This window comes from Hemitrygon akajei, chromosome 31 (assembly GCF_048418815.1).
Source record: "Hemitrygon akajei chromosome 31, sHemAka1.3, whole genome shotgun sequence".
NCBI lineage: Eukaryota > Metazoa > Chordata > Chondrichthyes > Myliobatiformes > Dasyatidae > Hemitrygon > Hemitrygon akajei.
The window spans coordinates 9,832,148-9,851,165 of NC_133154.1; the positions used below are offsets into that span (position 1 = coordinate 9,832,148).

Here is a 19,018-nt window from a genome sequence, read left to right on the forward strand (position 1 = left end):
CCTGGCATTGAGGGAGGGAGTGTGGGGTGGATATGGATTGACTCCTCAACCTCCTCCCTGTGGCTTTTCCTGCTATCTGTATAATTTCTCTGTAATGAGCTGAAACAGGCAACTCAGCAAGACGTAGTTACTAGGCACATTACCATCTCACTGCTCCAAGGCACCTTTACTTTTGCTGTATTCCTCAAGTGAGTGGCCTGCACTGTCTCAAAGTTCATAAAGTTCAAATTTCAAAGTACATACATGTCACCACATCCAACCCTGTGATTCTTTTTCCTGCAGATATATTCAGCAAACCTACAGAGCAGTAACTGTAAACAGGATCAATGAACAACAAATTGTGCAAATGCAAACATAAATAAACAGCAGTAAATAACGAGTATGAAATGAAAGACCATGAAATAACAAGATAAAGAGATCCTTAAGTGAGACCATCAGTTGCTGAAACACCAGAAATAGAATGAAACAAACATAAGTTTCACCTTACAAGTTCTTGGAAGTAAGAAGATTGTTACTTAATTGATCAGGGTGATTTCATGAGCCATAGGAGTGAAACTTGAGTAAGCTGCTGAAGTCATGAACCCACGGATTGAATTGCAGGTCTAATTGCTTCTTTCCGAGCAGTCCCATTTCATCAGGATGTGTCACAAACAATGTTAATGGTGAGACTTGTTTCCTTGGGGAGGTAGATATTTAATCCCAGAGACATGGGGCTGCATCAAGTCAAGATTAGAATTTCCTACTGAGGACATCGGGGCCAAGGTAAAGGAAGTTCCCCCTTTATCAGGTATCAGGTTGAAACTTGCCTTAATGGGTTGAAAGCCTTTGCTCACCCCAATCTTTTAAAGCAACACACACATTAAGGGAATGATTTCTAACAATTGCTTATGCTCTCAGATCATAGTTCTGTGGAGTTTGGTTTAGGTCCATTGAAAGAAAAAGAGGTGGAACTGGAATTATCTATCACAATGCAGAAAGGTGGATCTCAATAAGGTTGAAGGTGAGAGGAGTGATGTTTATCTCCTCTGTGCCTGATCTGGGAGTGTCTGGTGGGACAGTACAGAGGGAGCTTTACTCTGCAAGGAACCCATGCTGGAGTTACTAAATGAATATTTGGTGTCACAATGTAGAAGAAGCTATACTCTGTATCTAAACATTTTGTTTCTGACCAGGGAATGTGTGATGGGACCATGTGGAGGGTTAGTTACCCTATACCCCAACCCTGATGAACCCGCTTGGAGAATTTTTTGAGATGGATATTTAAAGACTTACTCTGTGTCTCTTCCAAGCTGTCCCAGCCCTGGCAGAGTTTGACGGGATAGTGTAGAAGGAGCATTACTTCATATGTATGATGAGGCTTTAGAAGGCATTGGTCAGACCACACTTGGTTTATTATGAGCAGTCTTGGGCCACTCATCTAAGAAAAGATGTGCTGGCATTGGAAAGAATCTAGAGGAGGCTCACAAGAATGATTCCAGGAATGAAAGGGTTAATGCATGAAGAGTGTTTGATGGCTCTGGACCTGTACTCATTGCAGTTCAGAAGAATGAGGGAGATGATCCTATTGAATAAAGACCTAGAGGATGTTTCCAATAGTGGGAGAGTCTAGGACGAGAGGGCACAGCCTCAGGATAGAAGGACATCCCTTTAGACTGTGAATCCATTGAATTCATTGCCACAGATGAATTCAAAGCAGAGGTTGATAGGTTCTCGATTAGTCAGGGCATCAAAGGTTACAGGGATAAAGCAGGAGAGAGATAATAAATCAGCCATGATGTCATGGTGGAGCTGACTCAATGGGCCAAATGGTCCGATGTATGTGGTCTTATGGTTAATCCACTCTGTCCCTGCCATGGCAGCTTTTGGTGGGAAGTGACAAGAGAGTGCTGTGCTCCACCGTGCAAATGTTGAATGAAGTGATGTAGATAGGGGTTCCCAACCTGGTGTCCATGGACCTTTTGCTTAATGGTATTGGCCCTCCTCTCCTGGTGTAGAGGAAACTTTACTTTGTATCTAACCAATGTCATCCTAATTCTGTGAGCCCGATGTGCCAGTGTAGAGAGCTGTACACTGTATCTTACTCATGCTGTCCCTGTCCTGGGAGTATTTGATTGCAATGCCAATTGTGAGCACTGAAAAACATTCCCTAAGCATCGAGTTGAATAGCCTCTCCAATCAGCTTGCTCTTTCTAAGCAACACAAAGTTTTGCCATTTACAAGAAAGCAGTGATTGAATGCATGGCAACTGTAAGTTGAAAGATATGAAAGTAAAGGATTATTCTTATGTGTATGCTGACCTGACAATAATGCAGTTGATTCTTGATTAATGTCTGACAATTAATGTCATATTGCAAAATATCAGAAGTTATGTCAGTCCACGGAAAATACAGTTCAGGTCACATTTGAAACTTCGATGTTTTGATGTAAACACTTATTACACCTCAATGATCAGGCTTTTGAGCCAGAGGGGATATCTTCACTTAACTTCTCTCGCCACATCACTGAACTATTCCCACAACCTATGGACTCACTCTCAAGAACTCTTCGTCTCATATTTCCAATGTTTATAGCTTACTTATTATTATTTTTTCTTTTTGTATTTGTACAATTTATTGTCTTTTGTACATTGGTTGTTTGTCTGTCCTGCTGGGTGTGGTCTTCCATTGATTCTATGGTGTTTCTTGTATTTACTGTAAATGCCCACAAGTAAATGGATCTCCATATCGTATATAGTGACATATACGTACTTTGATGATAAGTTTACATTGAACATTGAACTTTGAGTCTTGTTTATTTCTTTATTCGGATATACAGTACAGTAACTAGTCCTTCTGCATCAATAAGCCTGCACTGCTCAATTACACCCATGCGATTAATTAACCATAAGACCACAGACCATCGACCATAAGATGCTGGGGCAGAATTAGGCCATTTGGCCCATCTAACCTGCTTCACCATTCCATCATTGCTGATTTATTATCCCTCTCAGCCCCATTCTCTTGCCTTCTCCCTATAACATTTGACACTTTATTAATCAGGAACCTAACTGCCTCCACTTTAAGTATACCTATATATGTCTTTGGGACATGGAGGAAAAATGAGCATCCAGTGGAAACCCATTCTGATATGGGGAGAACATACAAATGCCTTACGGACAGTGGTGGGAACTGAACCCACATCACCCAGTGCTATAATAGTGTAATGGTAACTGCTACACTACTGTGCTGTCCCTATTTTTGCTTTTATCTTAATCCTCCCTTAAGCTTCCCTTAAATATTTACATATTTGACCTAAGAGTTTGCTTATCTGCACAAAATTGGAAGTAACATGGATGGCTGCTTGATAATTTGCAGGAACATGTTGGGCTGAAAGGCCTGATTCTGTGCTATAATCTGATGACATACTGTATATCTCTTTATTTGGCTCAGTGTCAAATTTTAAGTTAACCTTCCTGTAAAGGAACACACCCAAAATGCTGGATCAACTCAGCAGGTCAGGCAGCATCTATGGAAATGAATAAACAATTGGCGTTTCATGGCGAGACTCTTCCCGAAACTGTTTATTCACTTCTGTGTTTTGGGCTAAGACCCCTGATCAGTCTCTGTATCTAACTTGTGCTGGCCTTTCCCTGGGAGTGTTTGATTTTGTCAGTCCCGATGGAGATTTTCAGCCCAAAATGACGACTGTTTATCCCTCTTCATAGATGCTGCCTGGCCTGCTGATTCCCTCCAACATTTTGTATGTGCTACTCTGGATTTCCAGTAAATGCAGATTTTCCTTCTGAAATCTCCAGAATTGAGTCAAGAATTCTGTAGAATTGAAATGAATTATAAAATAAAAACAAACATTCTTGGGCTTTGGGCTCACTGATGAGGCCAGCATCTCTGATGGGCTCCATAAAATGAGGAATTTCAGAGGTAAATTAATAAACAATACTTCGAAAAAAATCCTAATCTCAATCTTAATACGATCAACTAATTGGGCAAAAAGAGCAAGGTTCCTTCTCAAAGGGAAAGTTTGTGATCCTGATGGGCACAGTGGATCATAAAAAGAATCAAATTCTGCAATTTGTTGACTCTGTAATGCATATAATTATGCCTTATTCCCATGTTACAGTCTGGTCAGAATTTACAAGAGGAGTTGAGGGGAATATCTTTATTGTTGGAAATAATTGTTTGAAAGAGCTTACGTTGCATAAATTACAGCACAGAAACGGGCTATTCAGCCCAAATGCTCCATGCTAGCACTTATGCTCCACAGCACCATTCTCTCTCACTCTACGTACCAAGTAGACAACTTTAAATAAGTTGATATTGAGATGGCTATATTAAAAGTACATAGCCAAGTCAAAATATCGGCACGTAAATGTTTGGTGGTGGCTACATACTTCAAGTTGTATTAGTAAATATCTCTGGAATGGGGGAATAATGATACTAGAATGTCTATATATTGGTGAAAGATATCTGTAATGGATTTACTATACCCGGTCTTCACTCCTAAGTAAGAAGTTCCGGCCGAGTTTTGTATTGGAATGACTGGCCCACAGATGGGATCTAAAGAGTAGATAGTCCCTAATAACCCCAATACAAAACTCATTGAAGTCGTTCATTTGTTGCAATGTATCCACCCGGGCCAAACTTTATGGGCATTCAATTTCCCAGCTCCTGGTTTGCAGCCTTGTAGATTACGTCTCTTCATGTGTGCACCCAGGTACTTAGTAAATGCGGAGAGGGACCCTACCTCAGCACTCTCTTAAGCAGAGTCCCGGGCCCCCACTACACTTTGGATGAAAAAAAAACTTTTCCCCTTGATCCTTGTACTACTTGCTATGTTGCCCATAGTGTGGACCTCTCTGCTAAAGAAAACGCTGGCTGCAATCTGGGATTGAAAAATAACAGGTTAATTGACAGGATGAGTTCTTGTATCAGAGAAAATCTGCGGTAACTTTTTTATTTGAACGGACCCTTCCACATGCTGTTGTTTAATTTTAGTTGCCCAGAACCATGCGATTTCCCCCCTCTTTTTTTTGTGTGTATGTGCTTGCCGATCTAATTGCGATGCGAGGGCTGCATTGGGAGCTGAGGGCACGTACTGTTAGAGTGACGAGAGAGGCTGGGAAGGACTGGCTACGCCTTCTTCGTGCTCCGAAGCCTGGGAGCTGTTCTTTTCACCATCCGAGAGGGAGAGGGAGAGAGGCAGAGGGGAGGAAGGACCGGGGACAAGGAGAAGAAGGAGGAGGCGGGGGGAAGAGAAAGAGGAACAGGACAGAGGCAAGAGAAAGAATGCGTCTCCGGAGCGAATCTGTGAGCAGCAACGCCTGAAAAATCGGGAGCTGTCCATTTCAGCACCAAAAAAAAAGCCGCTGAGCAACTCTATGTCTTCACGGAGCACGAGCTGCGTGGCGAACATCTTCCTTCAAGTCTAAACCTCAAGCATTTTCGTTTGAAAATACATCCACGAGCAACCCAGACCATCACGACATCAGACCCGGCGCTACTCTGAGGGCAAGAAAACCGCAAAAATTCATGGCGTTTGGAATAGCTGTAAGCGAAAACCTAAAGACGGTTGCATCGATGCGAGCTCCATCTCCCTAAACCGTGAGGAAAAGCAGCTCCACCGATAATGCTCTTCATCTTTATCTTTCTCCTGAAGATCTCTCAGAAATAGCCATCACTTATGGAAACTGGGGATCAGAATTTTAGAAAAAAGGATTAACATATCTATTTTTGGGGATTTGTTTTGTTTTTTATTTAAATATAGATAAATATATATCCCATATATATCTATAGAACATATATATTGGATCTGAACTGACAGTGGTCTCCCTACCCACTTCTTGATCTCTTTGCTCCCCATTCATTTTTGAAGAGGGATATTTTCTCGTCTACCTGAGAGAGGAGAGCGAGAGAGACAGAGAGAGAGAAAAAAAGTGTGTTGTGTGTGTGCCCGAATATAATGAAGAATTATGGGTCTGTTTGATCGCGGTGTACAGATGCTCCTCACTACTGTGGGCGCTTTTGCAGCCTTCAGTCTAATGACCATTGCTGTGGGAACAGACTACTGGCTATACTCTAGGGGGGTTTGCAAAAGCAAATCTGTCAGTGATAATGAGACCAGCAAAAAGAACGAGGAAGTGATGACCCACTCTGGATTATGGAGAACTTGCTGTCTTGAAGGTATTTCATCCCCCACCCCCCTTCCCTCATATCCACCATCTCTGTTCATGCGCTCCTTCCCCCCACATTCCCCCATGTTAATTGTAAATGAGAGACCTATGGCCGGACATGGAATGAATAGCAAAAACGACTTCCCTCAATGGTGCTTTTTTGACGCATTCTGCATCTTTCCACTTTCCACCATCCAGTCTCCCGTTAACATATTCTGCAGTAAGGTTACATGCTGAATACTGTATGCTCGTCCACCCTCTAAAAATCAATAGATCGAATCAATCAGGGGTATTTTGGTAAACGGAAAGGGAATCGTTGGAGGATCGTGTCATTATTCATACACGGGGATCTTTGAATGAAGAATCAGTTTGTTGGTTAATGAAATATTAATTTCATTTTTATTTATAAAAGGGTGCCATTCATTATTTCCCCCTTCAATAGCTATATTATTGCACTAAGAAAAGAAACAGCCATTTTGGGTGTGTCAGAATTAATGCTTATCAAAGGCAAACTGGGAACATTTTTAAGATTATGTCTGCTTTTCCGTGTGTGTGATGGATAGGATAAAAACGCCTCCCGCTCCCCGCAAAATAAAACGACAATGCCTCCTAGCAAGATAAACATTGTCAGGAACGAAGGGAGTTTTGAAACCTGTGCGATCGGTATGACACGAGGAGAGGGAACAAGCTGGGATATATATAAAAAAAAAGAAGGGGAAATAAAGAAAAAAGAGTCAGATGTTCCCAGGGTTTGAGGGTCCATTTTGCAAATAAACGTTACGTTTTGATGTATCGTAAAACGTGCATTATTTGGGGAAGCAGGTCCGATTGCAAAGGGATTTACATTCCGGGTCCCAACAAGGGAAACGTAACCCCCACCCCCTTTTCTGCCAAGGTCCCGATGTAATTTTGCTCTATCCTCTCACGTGGTTCCCGTGATATATTCTAAAGTATGTCCGTATACATTAATCTAATCATTGAAGCGGTCAATTGTGACGGGGTGCTAATAGTGGCATGGTTTCATCAGTCAGGCTCGGTGCGGTGGGGTGGGTTGCAATTTTCCCTCCGGAAAGGGGTGATCCTAACTGCAATGAATAGTTTGAGCAGGAGGAGGGTGGAGGTTGGAGGGTGAGGGGGATTATTACCTTCTTTTGGGATAAATGAGGTGGCCGAGCAGTATGTTCCCATCCCTTCCCCTTTGGGGCTGGAGTCTCTTACAATCAAAAGCTAAACCCCCTCCTCCCCCCGAGATTTTAAAGGAAAAAAATTATAAAATATCAGCCTTAAAATACATTGCTAAAAACAGTAATGACGTCACCATCTCTGTCATTTAAAAAAGCCAAATATGACTCATGGTCGTAAACTAAAAGACCCAAGACTTTTGAAAGAAAATCTATCATTTTAGTCTGATTAAATATATGTCAAACTTTACACTGTCTAGATGCGTTGCTATTTTAACCCTATGAAGCATAAATATTTTTATAGACTTGTGTTCATCTGTGACCCTTCCAATAGTCGTGGTTTAAGTGATGAGACTTTTTCAGATAGACGTTGCCTACTGGGTGCCTTGTGTTAAATCGCGATGTTTGAAATTTGCATTGTGTGCCTGCGATTTTCTTTTAACGTGGAATCAAGTTCCAGCAAGGTTGTTGTGGATTTGGGAACTGCGTGCAATATCTATGTTTTTAATCTAAAGCGGTTGGATTTGAGATGCAATTGAGCGTGTTTTAACGGAATCTGCTTTTTTCCCCTCTGGTATTGTTACATCCTTGGGATCAAAGGGTTAAACATAATTAGTTTTCAAACCTTCGGGCTTTTGAGAAGAGTTTTCACAATTCTGTGCTAATTGGTGACACAGCGGGCTGTGGAATTGAGCCTGTTGTCTGTTCATTGTCTCCAAACGGACCAGGCGGTAGCCAAAAAAAAGTCTTTTTATATTAAATAAGATTTTTTATCTGCTTAAAATGTTGTTATTTCACAGGGAGACCTTCTCCAGTTACTTGTTGCGGTCGTGGGTATTGGGAATCAACTTTTGTCTTAAACCTTGTGCTCCAATTTGGCCCTCGTGTTAATATGCCCCACTTGACAATAAGGTGGATTTCAGTCCGGTAATTGTCACGTTTTAAAATCGGGAAGTTATAAGATTTGCTTGGTATTATTGTCGTTGTAGCTGCATCTGCTATGCTTGGTTGGTTATTTAATATAAATCACCAGTTTCTGAGATACCCTGGTCTCTGGACTGGACTCATAGGCTGTGTAAAGGAGAATCAAGTAATAAATGGTATTTAATATGTTGGATGTACAGCCAGTGTTGGACTTGCTCGTTCCTGCTACAGATACAGTAGTCCTTGCCACCAATCCAGTGCACAGTATTTACTACCATGCCTCCTGTGTACCTTTTCAATTCCGTCGTATCGGGTGCTTCTGTGCACCAACATCTGCCACGAATTCAAAATGTGGCAGGATGCATCCTGTGACACCTTGGTAGCATAGTGACAAGTGTTCTGATCCTTTTATCAATGGGCCGTGACCATGAGGTGGGAAGGAGAGCGTGGCTGTTCCAGCCTGGGTGCTGCCCGTTCCTTCGTTTGCTCAATTTGCAGTCTGGCTGTAGGTTATGGGAAATGACCGCAGCTTCTATGGTTGCAAGGGAAAGAGTCTAAGGAGAGTGAGAATATCCCGACAATGACCATACTTTCTACCCCCGCATTATGTAATACAATAAATGGGGCATAGCTCTGTGTCTAATCCACACTCTCTGCCCTGATATTATGTGATAAGATAAACTATAGGGATCATGACCCTGTACTCTGGCAATATGTGATGGAATACTGTAGAGAAAGGATTACTCTGCATCTAATCCACACTGCCCATACTCTGGGAGTATGTGATAGGATAGGGTAGAGAGAGTACTACTCTCTATCCGAAGCACTCTCCCTCTACTCTGACGATATGTGATAGGATACTGTAGAGGGAGCATTACTCTGTACCTAATCTACGCTCCCTCTACTCTGGCAGTATGTGATAGGGCAGTGTAAAAGGGGGTCTGCTCTGTATCTAATCTCTGCTGTCTCTTGCTGTGAGTGTTTGGTCAAACTGTGTAGAGGGCAGGTGCTTTCCCCTCTAATAAAACAACACCCCCCGTCTCTCTCCGGCAGTGGTCGATAGAACGGCACAGAGGGAGCTTCATTTCGTGTTTGGCAGTTAACATGAGATTCTGCAGATGCTGGAAATCTTAAGCAATGTGCAGAAAATGACAGAGGAACTCAGCAGGTCAGGCAGCATCTATGGAGGGGAATAAACAGCCTTATTTTTTAGGTTGAATCCTGCCAAATGGTCCCAGCCCAAAACGCTCACAAATTTATTCCCTTCCGTTGATGTTGCCTTATTTGCTGGGCTCTTCCAGCATTTCTGCGTGTTACCTTGTGTTTAGACCAGGTTGGCCCTGCTCGTGACTGTCTGGTGGGACAGTATAAACAGGAGCATCAATTTTTTATCTGGCCCCAACTGTCCCTGCCTTGGGAGTATTTGAAACCAATATATAGGGAGGTGTTAGTTCGTACCTAACCCAGGCTGAGCCAGTCCTGGGAATATATCACATCACAACAAAGAAGGAGTTTAACCTGATATCTAACATTGTTCTGAGGGAGCATGATACAATACAGAGGATATTGATTTCTCTAGCTTTCAGTAATTTCTTCCTTCCTGACCCTTCTCGCTTCTGCATTTCCCCTTCTGGCTCCTTTTTCAACTGTTCTCTTCTCCTTGCTGCCTATTGCCTCCCTCTGGTGCCCCTTCTTCTTCAGCCCTTTTCCACCTATCACCTCCCAGCTTCTCACTTCATCCACACTGCCCTTGCCCCAACCTCACCTGGCTTCACCTATCACCTTCGAGCTTGCACTCCTTCCCCTCCCCCCACCTCATTCTGGCTTCTTTTCCACCAATCACCTCCCAGCTTCTCAGTTCATCCCCTACCCCTCCCATCCCCCTCCCTTGTCCCTCAGCTGGCTTCACCTATCACCTTCGAGCTTGCATGCCTTTCCCTCCTCCAAACTTCTTATTCTGGCTTCTTCTCCCTTTCTCTCCCCGACATGTTGACTTTTTATTCCTTCCCACCGATGCTGCCTGACCTGCTGAGTTCCTCCTGCATTTTCTGTGTGCTACTTAACATGGGGGAGCTTTGCTTTGCACCTAACCCGTGAAATATGGACCAACCAAACTAACGTCCATTCCATTCCCAAGGCAAACATCCCTCAGCCGATGAATGCAACACCCAAAATAACGATTGCATGTTGATACGAGCAGCTGTGATGTGATCTTTTGTGATTAGTTGGGTCTCCATGATTTGGCTATTGACGGCTGTGAAGTGAGGAGCATGAAGCCATCACTGTCTGTAGTATTGCCATAAGATGGCTGCATTTGGCGGAAAGAGAAATATGTTTCTGGAGATGCTGCAGGAGCAGGGCTTGTGTTTGAATATAAATTAGTCGGCTAAAAATTATACAGGAGATGTGCAGAATTCTTTGTTTTGGATAAATCTAAATGTTACCAAGGGAGATATCTGTGCACTTGGGGATATCAAGCAGCCATGCATTTAATGCAGCTCTTCCTGCCTTAACTCTCTAGGCAACAGGCAGCTGGAGAGATGACCTCTAATGTTGAAACCTCTCTTTAACATGACACCATTAAGTATGGCTCCGTTGATGTCATCGCTGGGGGTGACGGGAGGTGCCCAGAAGTTCTGCAGCATCACTTCTACTTTACGGTCGTAACCCCTTTCCCAATAATCAGCCACAGAACCAAATAATGTTTCAGAATTCCAGCGTTGAGGAAAATTGCTTCAACAATGTTGTTTAAGTTCTGGTCACCTACCTCCAGGAAAGACAGCAATAAGATTGAAAGAGTACAGAGAAATTTTACAAGGATGTTGCCAGGACTTGAGGATCAGAGTTATTAGGAAAGTCTGAATAAGTTAGGACTTTATTCCTTGGAGTGCAGGAGAATGAGGAGAGATTTGATAAAGGTAGACGAAATTAGGAGCAGTATAGATTGGCTAAAAGCAAGCTTGTATCACTGATGTTGGGTGAAAATAAAACTGGGAGTTATGGGTTAAGTGTGAAAGGTGAAATGTTTAAGGGGTAACTTTTCATTCAGAGTGTTGTGAAAGTGTGGAACAAGCTGCCAGCAGAAGTGGTGAATCCAGGTTTGATTTCAACATTTAAAAGAAGTTTGGACAAGTACAACTAGATAGGAGGGGTATGGAGGGCTATGGTCCAAACACAGGTCGATGGGAGTAGGCAGAAATATAGTTTGTCATGGACTAGATGGGCCAAAGGGCCTGCTTCTGTGCTGTAATGCTCTATGGCTCTAAGTTAAGGGAACATTTTTTCCCAAGTGAATGAGACTTGGATGATCATCCATTGTGACCTGTCTAAGAGAGTGCCATGGCTCCCTTATCCCAACAGGAGATTGCCCCAACCTCTTATCCCTGCCAGAGGTTCCCATGGTATCCTCATCCCAACAGGTAGTCCCAATGCCTCCCTGATCCCTGGGAATCCTCAGAGCTTCTAGTACTGCAGGAAATCTCCAGAGTTCATTCATCCTGAAAAAGAATTCCAGCAATACCCATCCCCTCCACCTGATGTTGGGAAGTCCACGGATCTCTTATCCCTACAATGAACCCCTTCATCCCTGAAGGAGGTGTATGGAGACTCTCCCATCCTAGTAGGCATTCCCCAGTTTTATTCTCCTCACATCTCCATCTCCCCCACAATGAGAGCTAGCCTTGTGCTTCTGGATATCACTATTGACCCCTACACCCATCCCCACCCACTGTTGTAACAGGAGATCCTCATAGTTCCTCCAATCTATTTGGGAGATCAGCACAGCTGCTCACTGTTGTGGGAAATGCCTGTGGTTCCAACACTAACTGCAGATCATTTCCACATTTGGAAAGCTCCAAGCCTCACATTAGCCATTATTCTCCTCTGCCTCGGGCGTCCATCGATTCTTCTCCTTCCCAACACTCACTTGTCTCATTCCCATTTCTTTGGGTTTCTGCCCGATATCACATACTAACCAGCAGGCGCAGGGTGCCCGAGCCCTGTCACAATTCCCCAGTCCACCTTACTCCCTTGCTTTGTGTCTGAATTCTATGTGGCAGCATCCTGTGTTTTATCAGTGAGGCGCTGAAAGATTAGGTAAAGAACTGCTCCTGCTTCATAGTTTCAATATTAGAACATCAAACGTAGAACAGTACTGCTCAATGCAGGCACTTCAGCCCACGATGTTGTGCTAGCCCTTTAACTTTCTCTAAAATTAACCTGACTCTTCTCTTCCACATAACCCTCCATCTTTCTATCATCCACATGCCTAATGTCTCTTAAGTGTCCCTAATGTATCTGGCTCAACTACCACCCCCGGCAGGGTGTTCTACACGCCCATCATTACCTGTATAAAAAAAAAATCGTCTAACATCTCCCCTATACATTCTTCCAATCATCTTAAAATTATACCTCCTCGTTGTCACGGTATAGGACAAGCACATTGGAGCAATCTTGAAAGTTGCCGCCAAAAGCCCACAAGGTGCTTAAGCAGTTTCTCAAACAGAGAAATCAGTCTCGAGGACCCATCACAAATGAGCTGGAGAGGGAAGAGGTTGCTGTGTTTCTCTGGTGAGATCCTTGTGCCTGGTACTAACAGTAAGACAGGTCTTCAGAGGTCGTGGAAAATGGGAGTGCCCTCATAGAGACGCTAGAGGTACATGACGCTGTCAGACAATGGTCAACAGATGACTCTCTCACAGATTGTCGAGTACCATAGAACTTAAGGGATTATTAGTTCATCTAAAATGTATCTAAGACACAACCTTGGAATGGAGATAAGGAGGAATTTCTTTAGCCAGAGAGTGGTGAACCTGTGGAATTCTTTGCCACAGGCGGCTGTGGAGGCCAAATCTTTATGTATACTCGATGGGCCAAATAGCCTAATTCTGTTCCTATATCTTTTGGTCTTAAAATGGCAACGAGACCACCTGAGTGCAGACGATGAATAGAGATCTCCCACAGGGGTCAATTCTCACACCTGCCATTTTCCAGCTGGATACGCATAAAGTGCTGGAGGAACTCAGCAGGTCAGGCAGAATCTATGGAGGGGAATAAACGGTCAACGTTTTGGTCTGAGACCCTTCAGCAGGACGAAGAAGGTAGGGGGGAAGAAGCCAGAATAAGAAGGTAGGAGGAGGAGAAGGTGTACAAGCTGGAAGGTGAAGCCGGGGAAGGTGGGTAGTGGTTGAAGTGAGAAGCTATGCTGTGATAGGTGAAAGAGGTAAAGGGCTGAAGAAGAAGGAATCTGATAGGAGTGGAGAGTGGGGAAAAGGGAAGGAAGAGGGGCACCAGAGGGAGGTGAGGAGAAGAGAGGAGGGGAGCCAGAATGGGGGAATGGAAAAGGAAGATTAACAGAAGTTAGAGAAGTGGATGTTCATGCCACCAGGTTGTTTCTGTGCAATGGACATGGTGCACACAGGGCCTCAGAAGCTCGTCAATATCAATGGCATTGCACTAGCAACAGGAAGCCCATGAGTAGCTCTTGGTTAAAACTGCTTGCTGTAGGTGCCATCCTTTCCAAGGCATGTCTGAAGTCACATACAAGTCATCTTGGGTAAGGACAGCAGAGGGCTCACCCAGAGAGACGTCAGTGAACCAGATGTGGGGTTTTTTTGTGCAGAAGCAGACGCAGAATTCAGGAGGAACTGAGTGGGTCACGCAACATCTGTACAGTAAATAAACAGTCGATGTTTCAGGCCGAGGTCCTTTATCAGGATGCAAAAAAAGAAAGGGGCAGTTTTCTCAAATACAGCTATTGAGATCTGCTTTACATATTTACGTATTTCAAACCCAAGAAAGCCTGCAGATGCTGGAAATCCAAAACAACACACACACACACAAAATGCTGGAGGAACTCAAAATGGTCCTGATGAAGGGTCTCGGCCTGAAACATCGACTGTTCACTCTTTTCCATTGATGCTGCCTGGCCTGCTGAGTTCCTCCAGCATTTTGTGTGTGTTGCTCTGGATTTCGAGCATCTGCAGATTTTCTCTTGTGAGTGGGAGAACTTACAAAATCCAGACAGATAGCAGCGGAATTGAACCCAGGTTATTGACACTGTAATAGTGTTATGCTACGGTGCTGAAGTGCTAGATTTTTCTTTAACAACTTAGTTCCCCATTTCCCATTGTGAGCTTTGAACTCTGGGTAAATATTCCTGATACCAGCCTGCTAATCCAGTGACCACAACACTGCCTTATCACACACCTACAGGGATGTGATTACTACTTTTGGCTTCTCCAGCCCAATCCAAACCAAGCTGGTGAATTTAATCATCCACTGAACAGCGAGAGCTGGGAGGAGGAAGTTGTAAACATAAGAGATTCTGCAGATTCGAGATTGTTTAATATCATCTCCAGTACACTAGTGTAAAGGAGAACAAAATAATTGTTACTGTGGATCCAATGCAGCTCAAAAGAACACAATAATAATAAAAAAACACAATAAATAAAAATACTTAAGATAGCTTATATACATAGATGGATTGTATGTCCATAAAGTGATGCTAGGCACTGGAGTGTCTGAACATAAAGTGACTGCTGGGAAATGATGAAGTAGTGATGGTTGGTGGGGGGAGGGAAACAAGCCCAAACTGCGTGAGGAACACAGCAAGTCAGGCAGCATTTATGGAACGGAATGAACAGTCTAAGTTTTGGGCTGAGACCCCTCATCAGGACTGGAAAGGAACAGGGACGAAGGCAGAATAAGAAGGTGGGGGTGGGAGAGGAGTACAAGGTGGCAGGTGGGGACAGCGTTGTCTTCTTTCGCAGAAGAAGGCTTGTTCTTAAGCCTCACACCGGATGACAGAGGCACCACCCACATTGTGGCCTCATCCAGTAAAACTGGCCCCCAGGTGAAACCTACTGGAACGCCTTGGGATGTCAAGGGAGAGTTCAGTTTGAACACTCCGTACCACAGTGCTGCTCCACGTATTGCCCGATCTCTCTCAGGATCCTCCAGCTGTTACATATATCACAGATCACTGGGACAGTATGAGTGCATAACAGTCAGCGTAACACTATGACAGGGCCAGTGACCCAGGTTTATTTCCCGCTGTTGTCAATAAAAAGTTTATACGTTCTCCCCTTGATTGTGTGAGTTTCCTCCTGTTTCCTCCCACATTCCAAAAACAAGCGGGTTAGTAGGTTCATTGGCAACATGAGTGTAATTGGGCGGAGCGGACTTGTTGCGTAGGGTATGTTACTGTGCTGTATCATTAAAGAGTATATGTAGCTAATTGCCACCTTGTTTACAGTAACAGGGACTCTTCAAATGTTCAAATAGCCGATATTCACGGCAGATCCAGCATCCTTCATGAGATGGCAGAGTCATAGACAACACCACACGCAAAAGCATCTAAAAATGTGTGAAGACAGCAGCCACCATCCCATTAAGCAGATGGATGGAACACAGCAAATGCAGGGACCAAATATCTCACCACTGACCTTTCAGTAGGGCTCACTCGCCAACCTCCTTTGCAGGTGGCACAGAGACCCCAGCTGAACTTGCCACCAACAATATGTCCACCAGCTCCACAAACAGTTCCAGAGTCCGACTGTACTTGAGTCAAAGTTCAAAGTCAATTTATGATCGAAGTACGTACGTGGCACCATATACTACCTTGGGATTTTGTTTCCTTAACAAAGAACTTAAAGTATCCCACGAAACATTCGGTTGGCAGACCAAGTGTGAGATTGAGAACTGTTCTGGATTTTACATGGATTTGGAATGTGTAAAAATGCTCTATTACAAACATTTACAGGAAATTAAATAAATATAATAGAATTTATGCTTACTTTCTGCCCGTTACGGCCTCTGGCATTCAGGGCAGCAATGAAGGTTCTCCATCTCTATCTGTCCATACTGCTGTACACAGATATAGAAGAGTTCTTCATTGCTGTTTCTGTAACAGTTTTGTTGTTGGCCCTGAGCTGAACCCCCGAGCCTGGAGGACCGGTGGACCACTCTTAGTCTGTCCTCGACCCTTTGACCTGTTCGGCATGGGTGACCCTACCAAGACCCAAAGCCCTGACTCCAGCCAACATCGCTCTCCAGGACGTTCAGGCACACAAGCCTCCAAACCACAACAAGGTTGTGGTCCTCTTGGAGGAATAGAATTTATGAAAAACCATGAATAACAAAGACTGACAAATAACCAGTGCATAAAAGAAGACTAATCTTGCAAATAATTAAGGAAAATAAATTAAACGCTGAGTTGTAGAGTCCTTGAGTGTGAGCTCACCTGTTGTGGAGTCAGCTCAGTGTTGAGATGAGTGAAGTTATCCATGCTGGTTCAGGAGCCTGATGGTAATAAGTGTTCTTGAATCTGGTGGTGTAGGACCTGAGGCCTCCTACTTAGTGGTGGAAGTGGGAAGGGAGCATGGCCTGGATGATGGGTGTCCTTAATGATGGCTGCTGCTTTAATGTGCCAGTGCTCCTTGTAAACAGGCTCAACGGTGTGAGGAGGGCTTTGCCTGTGATGGACCACTCGTTTTATTGCCAGAACAAGGAGCATGCTATGTCAAAACTTGTAGCTAGCGGCATCACCGCCGTGACTCTCGAGGCCTTTTAGCCTGAATATTCGTCCCAGGTGAGAGGCGTCCTACATGGTACTACAAGACCGTAAGACTATTAGATACAGGAGGAGAATTAGGCCATTTGGCCCATTGAGTCTGTTCCCAAAGTGCTTTACACCTGCTGAACAGCTTTCGGACTGGTGTAATGCAGGGAGTGTTTCAGCTGACTGGTGCAAAGAAAGATCCCACAAATAGCCTATAATTTTTTTAAAAACTGGATAAAGTAGGCCAGGTGGCATATGTAGAAATGCAACCAGTTAATGTTTCAGACCCGTAAACCTTCATCAGAACTAAATATCCTGCTTGTTTTCCCATAATATTGGATGAGAGGTAAATAGTGGCCAGGAGGCCAGGAAGAAGTGCCCCGCTCCCTTTCTCCCAACACAAGCATGACAAGACCATCCCTAACTGGAGTCGCTCAGTTCCTATATTTTCCATCCGGTACGCTGCCTCTGTGGGTTTGCAGTCACATTTAGACCAGACCAGGACTGCAGATTTCCTACCATGAAGAACATTTGTTCTCTTTTTATAATTTCACTTTTTAATTTAGTTCCCCAGCTGACCTGGCAGGATTCGAATCCTATCTCTGAACCAGTGGTACAGAATTCTGGCTGCCAGCCCAGCACCTTAACCACTACACTGCCACACCTGAGACACTCTATACGGAGTTCCCACAACCAATAAACTCATTTTCAAGGACTTGTCATCTCATGTTCTCAATAGTTATTGCTTTTTTTTTTGTTGTTTTGTATTTGCAGTCGTTGTCTTTTGCACATTGATTGTTTGCCCATCTTGTTATATGTGGTCTTCCATTGATTCTATTGTGTTTCTTTCTATTTATTTATTAGTTATTGAGATGCAGTGTGGCCCTTCCGGCCCTTTGAGCCAAGCCTCCCAGCAAATCCCCAGTTTTAACCCTACGCTGATCATGGGCCGGAAGCTGGCCGGTGGTGTAGTGGCATCCGTAACGGACGTGGCCCGGGTTCGAACCCACAATTTCCATCTGTGCTGGGTTGAGTGTCAAGCTGGCGACCCAGCCTTGAGAAACGGACAAACGGCAAGGTTACCGCCCAATGTGCCGGTGAGGAATGGTGCCAGCGCCAGGCCCGGGAGGAACTTTATTTGTTATTACAACCATCGGACAATTTGCAATGACCAGTTATCGGTACGTCACTGAACTGTGGGTGGAAACCCATGCGGTCATGGGGAGAACGTACAAACTCCTTACAGGCAGCGGCGGGAATTGAACTGGGGGTCGTCTGTACTGCAAATCGTTGAGCTAACCACAATGCTACCGTGCCACTTTTCCCTTTTGATAACCCCCTTGATATCTTTCGTCGTCAGATCAGTATTCACCTTCTAAATACGTGATCTCCAAATCTATGCAGTATCTACTGTCAATGCTCGCAATAAAATAAATCTGAGGGTTGTAAATGGTGACATAAATGTACTTGAGTAATAAATTTACTTCGAACTTTGAGCTCTGATTAGCACCCCATCTAAAAGGCAGTTCCTCTGATAGTGGAACCCCTCCCTCAGTACCTCTCTGGATTTTTGCATTCAAATGCGGGATGAACTTAAATAAGGGGGAGATACGCTCAGTTTTGGTTTACTCGTAATACTTCAGAATATTAATCGTTGGGAATGCTGTAAGCCAGCCTGAGGTTATGGTATTATAGAAAGCTGTCCTTCAGTCTGTCTGACCTTTACAGTGCCTCCTGTATACAAAATACTGTCCAGTCGTTGTCTTGGGAGAGAGAGTAAGCTCGCTGACATTTACAGACCAGCGGAGTGAGTGCTTCAGTGCTGCTTTCTTTGAACTGCCGTGATCTCGGCCAAGGCTGAGACCACCATTTTTATTTAAAAATCCCACGAGCTGACTTTAATAAGCAGAAGGAGCCTGGCTGATGAAGTTGGCAATAGCAATTTGCATTTAAGAAGCACCACTGATATGGTGGAACTTCCGGAAATGCTTCATGCTGGGGGTCGTTCTAGGGTTGATGTAGGAAGGAAGGAAGGTATTGGGGCAGGCGACCTAAAGCCTCGGGCAAAGCCAGAGGATTTAAAGGGAGCAGCCGGAAAGCGATGAGAACGTGGGGCCTGAGGAATGGCCACCAATACTGAGCCTTAAGTAAATCCATTACATGAAATTAGTCCCCTCCATCATAGGT

The 19,018-nt window shown here is 44.0% G+C and overlaps 1 protein-coding gene across 1 annotated transcript in view; it reads left to right on the forward strand.

Annotated features, from left to right (window-relative positions):
- Positions 1 to 5,150: 5,150 nt before the first annotated feature.
- The window catches only part of cacng2a (calcium channel, voltage-dependent, gamma subunit 2a), a 359,183-nt gene continuing 345,315 nt past the window's right edge, over positions 5,151 to 19,018 (forward strand). The window contains exon 1 of the mRNA XM_073033359.1: positions 5,151 to 6,176. Within this exon, the coding sequence (XP_072889460.1) occupies positions 5,966 to 6,176 (211 nt within the window). The 5' untranslated portion in view covers positions 5,151 to 5,965. The remainder of the gene's footprint in view (positions 6,177 to 19,018) is intronic.